General features: G+C 47.3%; 1 protein-coding gene across 1 annotated transcript in view; it reads left to right on the forward strand.

Annotated features, from left to right (window-relative positions):
- vps13b (vacuolar protein sorting 13 homolog B) overlaps positions 1 to 19,396 on the forward strand; it is a 322,396-nt gene that overhangs the window by 159,418 nt on the left and 143,582 nt on the right. The window contains 6 exon segments of the mRNA XM_084471728.1: positions 3,829 to 4,032; positions 9,997 to 10,168; positions 12,527 to 12,641; positions 16,151 to 16,292; positions 18,260 to 18,532; positions 18,804 to 18,960. Of these exon segments, the coding sequence (XP_084327854.1) occupies positions 3,829 to 4,032; positions 9,997 to 10,168; positions 12,527 to 12,641; positions 16,151 to 16,292; positions 18,260 to 18,532; positions 18,804 to 18,960 (1,063 nt within the window).

Raw genomic sequence — 19,396 nt, forward strand, 5'->3', positions numbered from 1 at the left:
GCATTAAGCTTGACTGCATTGGACATTGAACTTTGTCCGCACGTCAGGGTAAATAGGTGAGTAGGATGGCTCAGGGTTTGCTCTCAGACTGAGTTGAATGTTTTTTCTGGATTAGATGTGGCACACTTGAAGTTTTAGATGTGGAGTAGTAACATATATTATGACAAGATTAATTCAAATAATTGGAACATGTTGCTGTATGGAAAAGTGCCAGAATCTGGGCTTAGTCCAGAAGCACTGTATTAACAATAATAAAGTACTTTGCCAATATCTTTTCCAGCCCAAAAGAAAAAAAAATGGCAACCTTTACGAATCTAACCGAATCTTACAACATTGAGAAGGGTGCAGGGGTGAGTGTCGGCCCGTCTGCCTGACTCATAAGGTCTTCCAGGGTCTGAGGCCAGAGCAAAGGCAGGAGGGAATTCCAAGCCGCCTTGTCATTTGTTCTGAGGGGATTTTCATTGTGTTTCGGTAAGAACGTGATGCATGTGGACAGATTGGGAACGGAGCGTGTTTGTCTCCGGGTTAGTGCTTTTCAGCGTTGTTTTTCAACGCACTGTTACAGTACCGTAATCACATCTACATGTACCATTACACATGTTTTGCTTTTCCTCAATTGAATTAGCTGTATTGAATTAGGCCCCTCTGTAAACACTTAATTGGGCGACCTTTTGAGTGGTCACATTGTTAAATGTCGCGAACCACAGTGACGAGCCATGGCGATATTGACTAGAATTGGTACCAGAGACCAAATGAAAGGCCTTAATCTGCCAGTGTTGAAAGCTTTCCCAGAGATGAGGACGGTTAGCCCATTAATGGGGGGAAAGTTTCTTCTCGTTCTTTCTTTTTTCTCTGTATCTCTGTCTTTCCTCTCCGTTCAAGATGAGTGTCTGGTGCGAGTACATGAAGCCCTGATTGTGATTATATGAGGATTATCTCCTCCTCTGTTGCCCTCTCCTGTCCTTTTGTTTTTTCCTTTATTTCTCTTCCTCCCTGCAGTTATTTCCACTACCACTCACATCAATACTGATTAATAGCCAGTACAGATTCCAGTTGCGGGGCTGCTCTTTAAGAACAGAGCGGGATAGCCCGCTAATGACCACCGACTGATTGCTGTACTGGTCCCAGCCCAGTGGCCATGTGTTCTCGATGCAGGGCTCCCGCCCCTCGTTACGTCCCTGACTAGAAGGAATCCCCCAGTACCAGTGGAATGCGCCACACCCTTGCACCTTGTCGTCCAGCAGGCACACGCGATGGACGGCAACAGAGCTACAGTAGTGCATCTCTATGGCTCGAGTATACAGATGGAAATTTGAAGTTTGGGAGGGAGAATGAATGGATAATGGTGAAAAGAGGGTGTTGAGGCCAGCCAGCGATGATCAATCAGTGAGCTTGGTATACTCAGTGACTTACAAAACAAAACTCAATACATAGAACAAGGGGAAAACGTTCCCTTTATTAGAGTGATTGTGGAAAGATTCAACCAACCGATGGGTCCAACCTCAGATTTCTCTCTTTCTTCTCCTCTCTCTCTCTCTCTCTCTTTCTCTCTCTCTCTCTCTCTCTCTCTCTCCCCCTTCCCCTTCCCATCTGCTTCTGACTGCAGTAGGCTGTGTTGTGTTTGGTCAGACTTCCACACATTCTCTCTCTCTCTCTCTCTCTCTCTCTCTCTCTCTCTCTCTCTCTCTCTCTCTCTCTCTTTCTCCTCTCTTTCTCACGCTCACTCTCACTCTCTCTGTCTCTCGGTGTATGTGTCTCTTTATGATTCTGTCTGTCTGTCTGTCTCTCTCTCTTCCTCTCTGTCGCTCCCTCTCTCCCTGAGAGGGGAGTGTGCAGTGGGCCCAGCCAGGTCCCTCATTGCATTGGGTGTATGGCAGGCAGCTGTTGGTCCTGTATTGGGCGTCCTCTGGGTTTGGCATCAGCACAGCTTCCTGGACATGTTTGAAACAGCCCAGCTGTAATTTATTGTTGTGTTGTAACTTTGATTTATGCTTATTTATGAAGGGCCTCTGCAATTTGTGTGCATTGGTGTGTGTTTGTGCGTGTGTGTTGTAAGAGAGAGATATTTACAATGAAATGCACTAGTTTTATGTATATTAATGTTTTTCGATCCACAACACTGTCCCAAGTGGTGTTTCCAATGCGGGAAACTGCTTCAAGGGGAAACTCTGCCAGAAAAATAGCTCTCTCTATCTTGTCCTTCTTTCTGTCAAGACTCCAAATACTTTGGCATGGAAAACATACATTTCGATTGCTGAAGCCCAAAAGTAAAATGAGTCAAAAGCACATAATGAACAAAATAATAATAATGGCACAAAATTAGGAAATTCAATATAATACAAATTTAAATATGTATACACAGTGAAAAAGTAAGACTATAATACTTTCATAATGAGGTAATGATCGATTATTGACACTGTATATGACACTATACGTGTCTTATACATGCATAAATGTCTGTGACTCACTTGTGTCCCGTATATGCTCGCACCCTCTCGGTCTCTCTGTCTCACGACCATTACTTTCTCTCTTTCACATTCTGTTTCTACCATCCTCCTATCCCTCCCTTCTGCACCCTCATTAACTCCATGTGTGTGTGTGTGTGTGTGTGTGTGTGTGTGTGTGTGTGTGTGTGTGTGTGTGTGTGTGTGTGTGTGTGTGTGTGTGTGTGTGTGTGTGTGTGTGTTCTTGTGCATGTGACAGCATAACAGAGCGCTTCCCATTCCCCTGCTCCCCCCTTGTGTTTTCCGCTCTTGTTTTTGGCTTTGTTGTAATTTGAATGGAAAGCTGAGCTTTCCTGTGAACACATGATAAATGGTACAGAACGCTTGACACGCTGCCTTTTTCCTATCCCCGCTCGGATCTTAACTCCTTTTTTTGTTAAATGGGAAACCTATGACACAACTTCAACTTTCCTATTTGACTGTTGTTGTGTCCTTTTCTCTCAGGATTGGTGTTGTTATGGATAAAACTATTGGAGGGAAAAATGCTGATCCAACTGAGTGTATGATATTCAGTCCCACGGAGGAAGCCTTCACTTGACCCTGGCCTATGTTGCATTCACTTGACCCTGACCTATGTTGCATTCACTTGACCCTGACCTATGTTGCATTCACTTGACCCTGTCCTATGTTGCATTCACTTGACCCTGGCCTATGTTGCATTCACTTGACCCTGGCCTGTCTTGCATTCACTTCACCCTGGTCTATGTTGTGTTAACGTGATCCTGGTCTATGTTGCATTCACTTGACCCTGGCCTATGTTGCGTTCACTTTACCCTGTTCTAGGAGTGAATGTCGCATTCACTTTAACCTGGCCTATGTTGCATTCACTTTAAGCTGTTCTAGGAGTGAATGTTGCATTCACTTTACCCAGGCCCATCTTGTGCTCACTTTACCCAGGCCTATGTTGTGTTCACTTTACCCAGGCCCATCTTGTGCTCACTTTACCCAGGCCTATGTTGTGTTCACTTTACCCCTGGCCAATGTAACTTTAATTTGACCCTGGCCTATATTGGGTTAACGTGATCCTGGCCTTTGTTGCATTCACTTGATCCTGGCCTAATGATCAAGTTTGTTTTCATGCCTTCTCTTTTTACTCTGTTTCCTCCATCAAATTGGTAAACAATCAGTTGAAGCTTGACAGATAAATTATAAACTACAAAAAAAAAAATGCTTCAAATATTTCAGATATTATATATACAGGAAAAGCCAACTCGGATCCAGAATCAGGATGGCCCCCACAGCCCAGGGCGCGTTGATGGAAGGGTCCAGCGTGTGCTACAGACCTCCCACACACCCTCCTACCTTCTTCCTCTCCCTCCCACAGGTGCAGCTGCTGTACGAGCTCTTCCTCAGCTGGAGCTCAACCTGGGCTCGTCTCCAGAAGCACAGCGTCCTGCGCCAGACGTCCGGTGCGCCGGAGACCCCCCAGGGAGCCGCCCTGACCTCGCCGGTCCGCAGCAGTGCCGGCACTGTGCTGCCGGACGCCAGCACCTGCAGCCCCTCCGCCGACCTGGGCTCCCCCACCGAGGTGAGGCCCCCCGCGGAGACACGCCTCGCACCTCACACCTAGGGAGCTGTCATAGGGAGGTGTCACGTGGAAAGAGAAATTGTATTATATACTGTACATATACATACAGTATGTGTATATATATATTAGTGTATACTCAAGTATGTATTTATGCAAGTATTATATAAGTGTTATTTATTTAAATGTATCATAGTGTTAAGTAATTTTTTCCTGTGTATAGTATATTTATCATTGTCTCAAATATATATCAAATATATATATTGTATACATATGCAGTACACTGCGTGAGTATCACATTTAAATGTTTGAATTCCTTGGTGTGTTTTCTTGTTTCTGTTTTTATATATCTTGGCCGATCCCTTTTGTTCCGAATAACTCTGCATTCTGGATCTGTTAGTATGTGAGTCATATCATCTCTCACACTTTATCTATCTCTGTTGTTTTGTTAGTTGAATAAGCTGGATTCCACTCCCGGGTCCTGTCACGCACGCTGGGCCCCTGACCATCTCGTCCTCGAGACGTTTATTTTATTAGCAGCTCTGGTGTTCTCTTGCTGCTATTTGTTTGTATCATAAGGGAGCGTTTCAGAGCCAGGTTGTAACAATTACTTCCACCAACGCCCAATTATTCAATTTTTGTTTTGTTTTTGGGTGTTTTGATGTTTTTTTTTTCTTCATTTTTGGTTTGATTGGCATGGATCATTTTTTTTTTTCTCCTATTTTCCAAGGTAGTGAGTCATGAAAACACGTGTTTTTTATACCGTCGCTGTGTACGCAGCAACATTGCTGATTTATGGTTTGAAGAGCAAATATTGTTGTGCGATCCTTGGAGAGTTACAGGCAGCCATCTTAGTGTTCCCTTGTGCCCTGGGCTCTACACAAGTATTCAGCTTTGTTTGGGAGGCCTGTTTCAGAGCTGGAAAGCTCTCCCTGGCCTTGTGTTTCTTCCTCTTCCCCTGCCCTACCCACAGCAGATGCTTCTGATAGGCCACACTCTCTGTTTGAGATGTGTAAGCAGGGGCTTGATTGAGTATAAACCTGCTCCCTAATTTGGGTAACAACAATAACCTGTATTTACATTCGTGAGTGGAGATAAAATAGAGTTTCCCCAGAAAAGGATTCAAGCACATGGCCTGCTGCTAAATATTGTGTTAAAGCTTACGGAAAAAAGGGAAATGTTCTCTTCCCTTTTCCCCGTTTTATTTTGTAGCTGATGTGAGAGACAACATAAAGGCCTCACTCTTGTTTCCACTCTGGCCGGGTTGGATGTTCTGGCTGGGCTAGAGCAATGTGGTCAAGGTCTTTTCTCTTTGTGTCTCTCGCAGTAGCCGTAGCAACTAACTATCTTGGGGCAACCGGTTGACCTCTGGCGGGGTACGTGTTTATGTTTATGTGCATGTGTGTGTGTGTGTGTGTGTGTGTATGTGTGTGTGCGTGTGTGCGCACATTCTTGTCTCCAGTTGTATATGTGAAAGAGCCGTGGGGAGCAGTGAAGTGTCGGTGACATGTGTGTGAGTGTTTGTGTGTGTGAGTCAGTGGCTGCTACTACAGGACTGAGGACTCAGTGGCGCTGTCATAACCGTGGGGCCACACAGACTAACATGTCACCCTGCTTACCGCCCTGGGAGCCAATAGAGCACAGGCTCAGCATTCATTCATGTATTTTATGTCTCATCAGTTTGTATTTATGGATCCAGTCGAATTTTTGGGGATTTCAGATATTTTTGAGCAAATCTTTTTTTGTATGCAAATCTCGTTTCACGTTATGTAGGCGCATGGTCTGTTTGTTGTGTGTGCGCCACAAGATAGTATTTGCCGTGGGGGAGATGATGGTGGAGATGGTGGTGGAGGAGGAGGTGAAGGAGCTGATGGAGGTGGTGGTGGAGGTAGAGATGGTTCAGGAGATGATGGCGGTGGAGGAGGAGGAGGAGGAGGAGGAGGAGGAGGAGGAGGTGGTGGAGGAAGAGATGGTGGTGGTCTCTGCTGTGGAGACCCCTCCAGGTCCAGAGTAGCCCTAGTGGGAGCCTCCTGACAGCCCACTTGTCAGTGTTTACCTATAAGTACAAACACTGGGAGAAGTGTTTAGTCCTCCGGGAGGCCCGCTGATTGAGCAAGAACGTGGGAGCTGTTTTCATAAGTCTCAGCAGCAGTGGCAGCATTCTCCCCAATAGCCCCCCACACACACACACGCACACACCGACGGTCTATCCCCCAACACCGGCCCCTGTTTCCTCCCCCTAACCTGTCAACCATGCCCCCTTAAAAACAACCCCCCCATTGCTCTCGCCCCTCCCCTCCTATCCAAGTGAACCATGCAGTTGACCCCTCTCAGTCCATTGCTTCCCTTATGAAGTGATCCTGTGTCTCTTTTCAAATCAGCATCCTTGGTGTCATTCTTGCCATCGCCAAACCGTTTTTCTCAATCACTGACTTAACACTGATTCAACCTGTTTGTTTGAGTCTTGCTCTCTTTATACCTCCTTACCTCCTCCATCCCTCCACCTGTCCCTACCATATATCATCCCCTCCCGCAGTCTCTCCCCGCCCTGAGACAACTCTCCCTCCAGCCCGGCCTGTCCCCCCTCTCGCTCTCTGGCTCCACTGTTTGGGTCTCTCTGATGAGCGAAGACAAACTGAGCAGTGAAAATAAACCCACTTCCGCACGCGGTTTACAGTGCAGAGGCCCAGGAATTAAACATTATACTCTACAACGGGTTGTGTGGACGGCTGGCCAAACAGCTCCCCCTGTGTGTTTGTCCATGTAGTGTGTGTGCATGGGTGGTTGTGTGTTTATATGGATCGGTGGGTGGGTGCGAGAGTGTGTGTGTATGTATTTGGGTGGGGGGGGTGGATGTGTGTGTGTGTGTGCGTGTGTGAGTGTGAGTGTGTGTTAGGCCCTCTACGTGGCAACTCATGCACGGAGCACCTTGAGCCTGCTCCACATCTGGTCCTCAGGGCCTCACCTTGATGGGAGGTAGAGGGGGGAGGAGGTGGGAGAAGGGAGGCAGGAGAGGGCCACAGAGAGAGGAGATTGTGAGCGTCTATACGAAAGAATAGTTATTTTTAGCGACCAACTGCAGCGTCGAAATAGTTATGTCTGCTCGGGAACTATACAAGTGAACACCGCCAACAAAAAAAGTCCTCCTGCAGTCCAGTGTAGTTGGACCTACGGTTGCACAAACTATTTTAAGAAGGCATTGCGTTTTCTTTCCCAAACGGCCGGAGAACCACAGTAAAACAAAACACAGTGAATGAATTCCCGGCGAGTAGTATGTAAACTTTATTTAGTCTTTCTGCTGAGGCCCGGAGGATGGAGGCATGTGGGCTGACAGCAGTGTGTCTGGCAGGGTTACAGGAGCACTGGAGTGTCCAACGATGCAGTATGAAACCACGCTACAGTACACAGTGGTCAGAGCTTCCCACACACACCAGCGGCTGGCTCCCGTTTCCACACATGACACTAAGGAGCCTAATCCCAGCGACTGGACCAGAACTGTAAACTAAACAGTCCTAACCACACACATAGACGCACGCACATGTACACGCGCAAACACACACACACATACACACACACACACACGTGTATATATATATATATATATATATATATATATATATTTATATATAAATGCATGTACATGTGCATATGCCAAACCACGCATACAGCACATGCTAAGAGTACCAGAAAAATACTTGGAAAGCCCTTGTCTATATACACACACTCACACACACACACACACACACACACACTCACACATATCTACACACAGAAAACGCACCCGAACACAAACAATGTTCTGTGTTATGACTCCTGCTCAACGACGATTAGTCCCCAAATGGTGGTTGACACCGGGACATCTCTCAATGCCCCCCCCCCCGGTTGGGACCATGGCTCTGTTGCTCATGTTACACAAACACAGACACACACACACACACATATGTGTATAGTATTTACCTTACTTTATGGTCCCATGGCAATGGTTGGATTCAGACATGTGATGGCAGTTGAGTGTTGTTGCTAGTTACACACTGTTGTTTTTAGAGTTGCAGTTGTGTGCAAGCTCTTGTTTACACGGACATTACTGCAATTGCAAAATTATGTTGAATTAAAATAATGATCTGAACAAATTACTGTGGTCAACAGTTTGGATATATTTACTTGATCTTTTCTTAATTTAATTACTGAATATATAAAGGGAAGTTCAAGGGAAGAGATCTTTCCATCCTTCACACATCATAGACTTCTCATTTCTTTATTTCCATGGGGTCTAAATATGATGATACAAGTGTTCTGGAATCTTTCTGGAATTTTTTTATTATGGTTGACGCCCGTTACTGTTAATGAGAATCATTGGCAGTCCTCAAAACCCTTAAACTTAAGTTGTTATAAGCAGACACAGGCGCACGCACACGCACACGCACACGCACGCACACACACACACACACACACACCAGTTGTATGAGGACCTATTTTCATCATCTGGTTTCTCTTTAGTTGTTGTAATCAGTCCAGCAGCTATTGTGTGTGTGTGTGTGTGTGTGTGTGTGTGTGTGTGTGTGATGGGGGGGGGGGGGGGGGGGATGTTAATTGAGATGGTAGATAACCTCCTCCCCAACCACAGGCAGCCCTGATAAGGACCAGGGTCATTACCTCCATGCGACAATGTAACCGCAGGAATGCAGGGGTATCCCAATGAGGGCACCGCACAAAGTACCACAAGCAACAGTTTGTCCTCCTCCCTCAGGCTCACCTCAGCGGACAACCGGAGTCATGTGCTGGGAAAAAATATATATTTCTCTTAGAATAAATAAATAAATGCAATTAAAAGCTGTGGTGTTGGATGAGAAAATGACAGCGAGAAACGCCTATTTTGTTTAGTTTTACTTTTTTTCTCGCATCTTTTTTTTTTCAGTCCAAAACTCTGTCATCCCCAGCCCGTTGCCAAACCCCAGTAATGAGTTGAGCGCTCGCAGACGGCAGCCGCGGCCGCCGCATCCGCATGCGCTCGTCTCCTCCTCATCCTCACCCCCCACAGCCCCTCCACCACTCTTCCTTCCTCTACCCATCCCTCCTGCCCTCCCTCCCTCCCTCCCTATCCCCGGGCGGTGGCTAGAAGCTGTGTGTGTGTGTCCCCGCCATGTGTGAGTGAAAGCAGGCCATGTGGGGTGCTGGTGGGACAGCTTAGGGTTAAACACCACCCTACTTTCCCCACTTCACGCTCCCCCCCGGCCCTCCCCCCCCTCCACTCCTCAGATCTGCTCACCAGACTCTGATGTCATACACCATACATGAAGAACCCGGCGCTGGGTTGATGTTTGGTTAGACACACAGGGCACAGATGATGCGGCGGCATGTTTACTGATACACGTCATGTGTACGCACACACGCTCCCTAGATACAGGCGCACATCCACACAATGAGCACAGGGCGTGCAGGAACAGAGCGACTGCTCTATTGTCGATGCTGACTGTGGGTTCAAAGGCCTGACAATATCGATAACCTTAACTTTAATCAAGAGTTAGAGGCGAGATGTCTGGAATTAGTTGAAATGACAAAAAAACTTGTTGACTTTGTTTGAAATGATGAAAAACATGATGCACGGCAGCATGGACCACTTATAGACAAAGAAAGAGACAGTTATATTATTTCTGCGGTATTTTGACACAGTGGCAAATTACGTGCTTCGATCGAGGGGGTCCAAACAAGCCGTGTCGCCAGTCGCCATTTCGCAACTTTCATTTTGGCTTTGTTCGCAGTGATTTGTTTGTCTCGATTCGACACAACGCGAGAGATAATGTCTTTGTTGACATGTTGATGAAAAACGTCAACTCTGCTGTTCCTCGTCTCACAGCCCCACTCTACGCTCACGCTTGACTCGGTCTTTGTGTTTACTCCAAAGAGAGCGCTCCCAGTCATTATCCCCCCCCCCCCCCCCCCCGTTCCGCTGTGTTTCTCCCACTACAGGGCGACTCGGTGCCAGCCGGGGACGACGGGCCGTTCTCGGACACGGTGACGCTGGAGCAGAAGACCAGCAGCATCGGGGGCACCAGCGGGAAGGTCAGCCTCTGGATGCAGTGGATGCTGCCCAAGGTCACGGTCAAGCTGTACGCCCCAGAGGCCGCCGCCAAAAACACAGGTAGCCGCCACCACGCCCACTCTTAAGGTGTTGGGTTGGGTTGTTTACTACTGATGATTATGAGGATGAACAAAATATGTGATATCAGTTGATATTTATTATTATTCATTATTTACATTTGTATCTTCATTAATATATAATATTGTTATATTCAGGAAAAGGAATATGCTCAAGCAATATGCCATAGTAACATTGGAAAATATTAATTATTATTAATGAATCATAGCTATCTGATTAATTAAAGTGTTAGTCTTCGGAAAAGCCATTCTCCTGATCAGCGCCTTGTATGCATCACTCATTAAGTCTTCAAGCAAGGCCAACTGATATGGTCCATGGTCCATTTCAACACAGAGATCCACTCTTTCCCTCAATAGACCAAATGAAAGTCAGCTGGAGTGTGAGGAAAGAACAGGGAGAAGGGAGGGTGCAGACGAGGGAGAAAAAGACAAATAAATAAGCGTGTGATATACCCCAAGTGAGCTGCCTCTTCTCCCCTCAAGATTTACTGGGGCGATGAAAAGCTTGATTTACCTTTAATTGGTGGCTATAATATTTAGCATCTGCCCACCAGATTGGCCAGCTTAAGGGCTTTATTAGGTGGAAATGGAACCTTTTGAGGGAGGACCTCACAGCGATGGCTTGACTTAAGAAACATCCTAAATAGGCATTAGGTGGATTTGGGCTGTAATACGGGCCATCTGAGTGTCCAAGGTGAAATACACCCCGGAATCCACTGCATGCAAGCCATTAAGCCTCATGGCGGGAAACAAACCCACACGCCGTGAATCAAAAGAATGGTGTGCGCGCAATATTAAAACGTGTAATATCACAAACACCTCCCTGGAGATAAGGAAGCGGACGATATAGCTGCAGCAAATCTACCATGATGTCATGTGTTTTCCAACTGGCAGGCGAACCAGAAGCCCTCTTCGTCTCCCCCGCTGTTCTGCATTGGAAGGTTACGGCCTAAACGGAGTGTTTGTATAGGGTTGGGAGAGGGAAGTAAATTCGACGCTCCCTGGACAGCATAAAGCAACAAGCCATAGACGCTTTCCCTCTCCTCCGATAAAGCAGTTCAGACGAGGGGACTAAGGATTTCCAGCTCTCCTCCAGGGCTGGGTTTACCAAGCTCATGAATCAACATCAACACCACACTTGGAAACGCTCCGTTTCTGCTCGACTCTGGGAGGGGTGCTTTCTCCGCCGTATCCACAATAAAGCCGGGGGGGACCCCCTGTGTTTAGATATTAATTTGCTATTAGGAGCCGTGCTGTTTCTCGTCGTCGCCGCACGGCAACGGCACAACACCAAACTGCAGCGGTACCGCACGCTCTGCGCCCACTGTTTCCCAACGTAGGGATCAGATGGTAGCTCTCTGTTCCCTCTCAGTGGAAACAATGAGGGTAACGGGGAAGATCGTAGGTTTGCCTCAACGCACAAAAGTTAATTAGTCTCGCTATGAGGCTGGCTTAGTCACGTTCCCTCGCTTGGGTGCGGTGCTTTGTTTTGAACTCAAGGTGCACCAAGGCACGCATATGCAAATAATACACCCAATCAAACACGGACAAACACACTCGCACACGCATTCCGCGGCTCATCAGGACGGGCTTCAGAGCTTCGGGGCCAGACGGATATCTAAGCTGTTAAACAGGAAGCCGATTCAAACGGTCTTCTCTATTTAAACTAAGTGTTTGAGTACGGCCCTCCAAGCTCTTGGAAACAAGGGGATCTGCTGAAGCTGTTGGACAACAAAACACTTAGTGGTGGTAGCACGTTTAGTTTTTTTGTATGGGTGTGTGTGTGTGTGTGTGCGTCTCATCATTGTTTTTCGGTGTGTTTTTTGCATGACTACGTCGTTTTTGTTTGTTTATATGTGGTCTCATGTCTACGAGCAGTCCTGTGGCTGATTAAACCGTGTGTAGAGATCCTGCTTCATCCAGGCTAACGCTGAGCGACCTTTATCACGAGCACATGGGGATTTGGAGTGAAGGAACTGACCACAGCCCAGGAATTAGCGGACCTGGGCCGTGTTAGATACAGTGAAGACCTCGCCCACATAATAAGACCACGCACACGTGCGCGCGCACAAACATGCAAGCACGCACACACACGCAGACACACACCCACACACACGCACACACACACGTGCGCAGAGACACGCACGCACACACACACACACACACACACACACACACACACACACACACAATTTACAACAAAGCAACTTGACTATTCTTTTGTGGCTGTATAAATAATAAATTGTACACACTTCAACTTAATCCTCCAACATGTATTGTTTTTAAAGGGGACCTATTTGGCCAATACCTAATGTGTTCCGTTTCTTTGTGCGTTTGTCAGAGATTTGTGTCATTGCTGAAATGGAAGACCTGAGTGCCTCGGTGGACGTCCAAGATGTCTACACAAAGATAAAGTGTAAAGTGGTCAGCTTCAACATCGACCACTACAGGTGCAGGTAGAGTATACTCAAGACACACCCATGCACCCGCATTTGTTGCACTCTTTACATCACTAAGCCCCATCTGAGGCTGCACACGCACATACACACACACACGCACACGCAGGCACACACTCACAGACAACTCAATATATACAGAATAGCTGCCTCTGTACAGAGACCATGGCAACAAGCCCATATGCCCATGAACCCTATATAACCCCCATAGGTGCTGATGTGATAATCAGTGGGGTGCTCTGGTGGGCCAAATGAATAAATACACAAAAAATAAATAAAGAAACCCACATGTCAGATCAGGTCAGCTTCGAGTGTCGAGGGGAAAAAACCTCTATAGCAGACCTCCCTGGAGCCCCAAAACGACTTACCCCGTCTGTGCGTTCGGTGTATGTGCTGCGTTCGCCCGTGCCAGCACACTGTCAGGGCTGGAGTTTCAGGGAGCACTCCATCACTGCAGCCAGGTTAGAGTAGTCAGCGTTGCCCAGGGACAGTGGGAAACCTCCAGGCTCTGAGCCCATGTTAATCTGTATCATCCTGGCCCACAGGAGGCCAGGGCTCCAGTCCCTATGCATCAGCCATGAGCAGATAATTGTGGAGGTATTTCATCGCCCAAGTCCAGGTCATGTGTGTGTGTGTGTGTGGCGGGTCGGATTAAATCAGGCCTAACAGGAGGGATGGGGCGTCTCATCCGGCCTCTGAGGGCTCGTGTCTCAATGCCGGAACATGGAAGTGGAAAGTAAGAGAGACAGGGAGGGGGAAAGAGAGGGGGCCGTCCCACATAGGAGGTAAGTGCTGTAGATAATCAAATCCCTGATTTCATTTAAAACATTTAAAAGCCAGCAGGAAGAAGTTGGACGAGGGGAGCGACAGGACATAAACGCTGCACCCGAGGGAAGGAAGGATAGCAGTCATGGTTAAACAATGCATGAGGGCAGGAATAGTGATGGGGGAGGCGTGTGTAAATGAGGGAGAGACGGAGATGGAGAGGGAGAGAGTGCAGATGACGGCAGGACTCCGATAATAACCTCTATCGGTGGAAACAAACGTAGGTAGAGGTTTTCAAAAGTTTGGTGGAATGCCATCACGTTCAATTGCTTGTTTAGACACACACACACACACACACACACACACACACACACACACACACACACACACACACACACACACACACACACAAAGACACACACACACGTACACACAGAACGTGGCTCTATCAGCGACCCCGGAGGACGGCTGGTGACAGTTCACCCTCATTTGCTCCAAGGAGCCGCTCACACATAATTGAAGCCGATGTGTTCCAGCTGCTTCACAAATGGCTCGGAGCGAGAGATGGATGTATAGGAGTGGGGAGAGACGCGGTAGGAAAGGACAGAGATAGATAAAGAGAGGGAGAGGGAGATAGAGACAGTGCTGTGGGGGGTCCGCATCGATGAGTCATTTAGAACTCCACTACCACGGTTGAGAGAGGAGATTACAAACACATTGTGGCAATTGTGTGTGTGTGTGTGTGTGTGTGTGTGTGTGTGTGTGTGTGTGCAGAGAACCACATACACACACAGGCACACATGTGTTCGCGCACACCTTGAAATGCATTGGTATACAAACATACTGCCAAACGCACACAGTAATACAGTCAACAGATAAGAACACATGCACTCACATCACACACACACACACACACACACACACGCACACACACACACATATGGACATGCATCTGTGTGTTTGTGAGAGGATGTGTGTGTTCAATATGTGTGAGGGGGGGTTGATTGCTGAGAGGAGTTTGTGAAAATAATTGGAGCAGATCGTTAAATCATTTCCCTTATGTAAAAATCGGTGCCATAAATGTGTTGTGCATGTTTTGGCCTCCTTACACAACTCTAATAACCCTAACCCTAATAACACCTGTGTGTGTGTGTGTGTGTGTGTGTGTGTGTGTGTGCGTGTGCGTTTATGGACTGGGTTAGTGTGTGTATGCGGGCATAGAGATCTACAAAACATGTCTGCATGCACACAGTAAGCACAGTTTACATTACACAGACAGAACATACTACACACTAACTCCACACACATACATACATACATACATACTCCACACATGGTAATCAACAAATATGCACTCTCTTAAGGTTGTGTTTCTCTGTGATGGTGTGTCCTCTTAAGGTTGTGCTCTCTGTGATGATGTGTGCTTTGCTTGTTTATGGAATTTCTCATTCACAGGTGACTGCCCCATGGATTCTTAAAATAACATGACCTGAACGGGATGATGCACTTTCAATGACAATATGTGATTGGATAAAACTCAGCAATAGATATCACTTGCTTTAATCTAAATGACATACAATTATTTTTTTCTTGATATGATTTAAGATAATGCCACAAGCATCACTGTATCCATTAAATCCTGTTTTTGTTGACCCTTTTTAAAGCACACAGCTGCGCTTGTAAAGGCTACCATTTCCAGCACATCCCTTCAGGCCTTAAGCACTTGCTGCAGTGCTTAGGTTAGCGTTAAGCTGTCCTAGCTAAGCATGTGTCTCTCTCCAGGCAAGGGCAGGACTGGCTCTCTGGCCAGTATGAAGGACTCATTCTGCAGTGCAAGGAGACAGCTGTGGTGAGGCCTCTGTCCCACAGTAGTGTTACCAGCCCCTCTCCAACACTCTGCCGCCCGGCTGCTGATAGGCCTCCTGGCTGGTGGGGCTGGAGTGACGGGGGAGAGACAGCGATTGGTCTGATCCACAAACTCCTGAGGCTTTCAAACAAACCTGCAGCCAGTCTATCCTGTGCATGACCCTGACGTTGGAGCTAAATTCAATTCAGAACTCTCCCATGTCTCTCCAGCTGTGCCGATTGGCTGAGCGGTCCAAGCCAAAAAAGATTTTAAAATGGTGGTTGCGGTTTTTCTGTGGGCGGGAGTATGAGGGCTGTGTGATGTGGCTCTTCCAGTCTCTCGATGACAGCATCACAATACGGCTTGTGTGGAAATGGTCTCATGCTGGATGACATCAGGGGCACAGGTGTAACGTAAACACCTGAAGCCAACGCTCAGATAGTGCAGGCTTTTGAATGTTGAACAATCTCCAAGCCTGATCCTGGCTCATCCAAACATTGGATACAACAGTGTTCCTATCAGAGCCCTGGCATGTTTGGATAGCATGAGACCGTTTGCCCTCGATATGTCAGCCCAATTCAACCTACATTGCTTTTTTTGGTTGTAATCAGTTCTCTTTTCCCTAATTTGATTTGCTGGAATAATCTCCCATTTCCAAGCTCATTTCTCCTCTCCTCTTCCCCAATCCCTTGTGTGCCCCCCCCCCCTCCCCCATCCTCTCCTCTTGATCGGTCTCTATCTCCCATCTTATTTCCGTTCCTTATCTTCTGCTCCTTACTTCATCCACTATGTTCCCCTTTGGCTTTATCCCCTTCTTCTCCTCTCCCATCTGTGGTTTTCCTCCCTCATCCATCATGCTGGTCCTCCCCTCTCCTCTTTGCTCGTCCTCACCCACCAGTCCGGCGGAGGGTGTGCGGAGCGTGGGCGGCTGTGGAGGAGTGATCTTATCCTGCACTGACAAGCTGAACAGACGCACGGTGCTGGTTCGACCCGTCAGCAAGCAGGACTCTTTCAGCCACTTCTCTGGCTTTTTCCCCCCTGTAAGAACAAAGTTCTTCCTAGTCTCTCTCTCGCTCTCTCTACCGCTCACTCTCTCTACCACTCGCTCTCTCTACCGCTCGCTCTCCCTACCACTTGCTCTCTCTCTCTACTGCTCGCTCTCTCTCTCTACCGCTCGCGCTCTCTCTACCGCTCGCTCTCTCTCTACCGCTCTCTCTCTCTCTACTGCTTGTCCTCTCTACCTCTCTCTCTCTAATGCTATCTCTACCACTCTCTCTCTCTCTACTGCTCGCCCTCTCTACCTCTCTGTCTCTCTCTCTCTCTCTCTCTCTCTCTCTAGTGCTCTCTCTACCGCTCTCTCTCTCCCTTTCATACTCTTCTCTTCTCCCTCTTTCTCTCCCTCTCTTTCTCTCTCTCTCTCTCTCTCTCTCTCTCTCTCTCTCTCTCTCTCTCTCTCTCTCTCTCTCTCGCTCTCTCTCTCTCTATGGTTTGGTCGACTCTGCTCAGCTTCCATCAACAGTGCCATCATTTGTTTTAAATTGTATTCATGGTTCCAGAGCAGCCCTCAGGTAGATTTCTCATGGGCACAATGCTTTGATATGGTTCTTATGGAGCCATAAGAGTTCTTTTGAACTCTCCTATTGAAGTGTTGTGCTCCGAGGTGGTAGCTACACATTGTTTTGTAAGTAACCACTTCAGGTGGTTGTCGCAACATATTTTCCGAGGCCTGAGGGGGACTCAGTCTGAGAGCAGTGAAATTGAATCTGCCATCAGTGTTTCTGTTTCATTTATTTGCACTATGCCAGACTGTAGCCATTCAGGCTGCCTTCTTGATTTACATTGTTCAAGACCTACTTTGTTTCTACAAAGATATTAATATGGTACATATTTACTTTATCACTCCCCAAATTCTGACTCTCAGAGTTGACTTCACTTATACTTAATTTTGATAAATTGGATGCCTGTTTGGCTAAGGGCTAATAAATAAGCGGCACTGTTAATGGAAGTTCCAGCAAACTTTGTCTCAGGGCAAGAAACGGGACTGCTCCCTTCTGTGATATATTCCATTTAATCATGGTCCACTTGGAGTTTATTTTCTTTGCTTATTGCCTTGTTTCAATAAATTCTGTGCTGTAATTAAGTTTGCAAATCATTCATTAGGCCGGAGATTTGTCCTTTGTGGTGAGCAAGAAACATTGCCACTAATTCAGAGCACAGCGCTTTGCTGACTGTAGACGCAGGCTTGAAGTATGGCGTCTCATAGAGGAGGCTGACTTACAGCTCCATTCTTTAACTTTAAAGCACAGCATCTAGGTAAATGTACTGTCGTCGCGCTCCCCTTCCAGCAGCAGTAGATTTAGCTTTGCTTGCTTTGCTAGATCAATGGACCAAACTGCTGTGGGCTGACTTCCTGGTGGGACATTAGTCTTGTTTGGACTGCAGGGGATACACTGTGTACCTATTTTACTATAGTACACGTGATAATTCCCTTGGAAAATCGCTTCCAATGTCTTTTGAAGACACAATGAATACATACTAATGTGTAAAGTATACAACTTAACTTGTTCTAAATTTATGAAACCAAGACTGAACAACCTATCCGTTTAGACTATTTTTGAATAAGCCTTTATCACAGAGGTGTAGTAAAACGGGTGAACTCATTCATATATCATGACGTTAATTATGGGCCCTTGCATGCCTCCAGACCGATAATTAACTTAGTCAAGCTGCAGTTATATTCGCCCCTACGATGTCCTCTGTGATGTAGGCCTATATCGACCAAATGAGATCACGAAAATGCTATAATTTCATGAAATGTTGCGTGTGATCTCTATAAGATCTTATCCCCTCTAGTCCATAAGTAGGTCCATCTCTCTATCAAGGAAGTCAGCTCCCTCATTGAAATAGGGCATGCCACCCTTATCCTGATGAGATGAGAAATGAGAGTGCTCCAGTCTGCGGGCCTCTGCAGCGCATTACAGTGAGCTTTGTTCTCGTCACCGGCCAGACGGCAGCACGGGTCCTGGAGGGGTCGCACCAGCAGCACGGCTTCCTCTCCATCACCTACACCCAGGCTGTCACCAAGAACGTCCGCCACAAGCTCACCACGCGGCCCGAGCGGCCCCCGCGCGGCTGCAGCATGGCCGGGGGCCAGCGGGGGGTGGCAGACCCCCTGGCGGACGGCTCGCCCCAGTACCTGCGGGAGATCCTGCTGACCGCCCAGCCCTTTGACATGGTGCTCTCCTGTCCCTTACTGGCCACCGTCATGGGCCTCTTCCAGGTAGGAGTCCTGTGGATCAGTGGCCTTCGGATTTATGAAGTCATTAATGAGGACTTGCGGACATAACTGTTTAGTCAAATGTCAAATATGTCTTTTAGTAGATAAAAGGTTGCTTTGAATGTGATATTAAAATGTGTAAAAAGACACTCTTTAGAAAAAAACTGCTTTGTATGTCATTTAAATTAATTTATTTAAAATTTTATTTATTTAAAAAGCCACCGTCAACGCTGACATCTTCTATGCAAGTTGAAAATCCCAATCCTTACTCCAGGCCACCGTACCGAGGCGTTACCGCGAGCGGGGCAAGTCGTCAGGCCAGCCAATGAGGAGCCACGCCCTGACCTCCCGCTGCCTGCCCCTCATCTACATCAACACCAGCACCATCCGAGTGTTCTGCCCCGGGGCGCAGGACAAACACACCGCCACAGGTAGGGGGACAAGTCTGTCTCCTACGCACCAGGCTTCTCTAGGAAACACACTTGCGGTCCCTCCGGAGAGACCGGGGCCCGCCGTACAACATGTGGAAAACGGGTGCGTTTCCAGAGAGCATTACTCTATTGAGGCGCTTTGTCCTGGGCTGCGGCGGTGTCTCGATAAAAGCCCTTGTCACAGCCATCCAGACACAGCAAAGCCACCACATTAGCATGGAGAGACATTCCCTAAGAAGAATGGCTGCGGTAGCGCAGGAACCCACAGTGGATACGTACATGGCTGTGTTACAGTGCCACTATTGTTCGGGGAGTCATTGATCAATGCTTGTTGTGTCTGCTGGTTTTATTGCGCAACGGTAAGGTTATATGCTCTGTTGTGACTGGGTTTGTCACACAAACTACATTTACAACTATAAATTCAACTTAAAACTGT

The sequence above is a fragment of the Micromesistius poutassou genome (assembly GCF_964030765.1).
Source record: "Micromesistius poutassou genome assembly, chromosome: 8".
Classification (NCBI taxonomy): domain Eukaryota; kingdom Metazoa; phylum Chordata; class Actinopteri; order Gadiformes; family Gadidae; genus Micromesistius; species Micromesistius poutassou.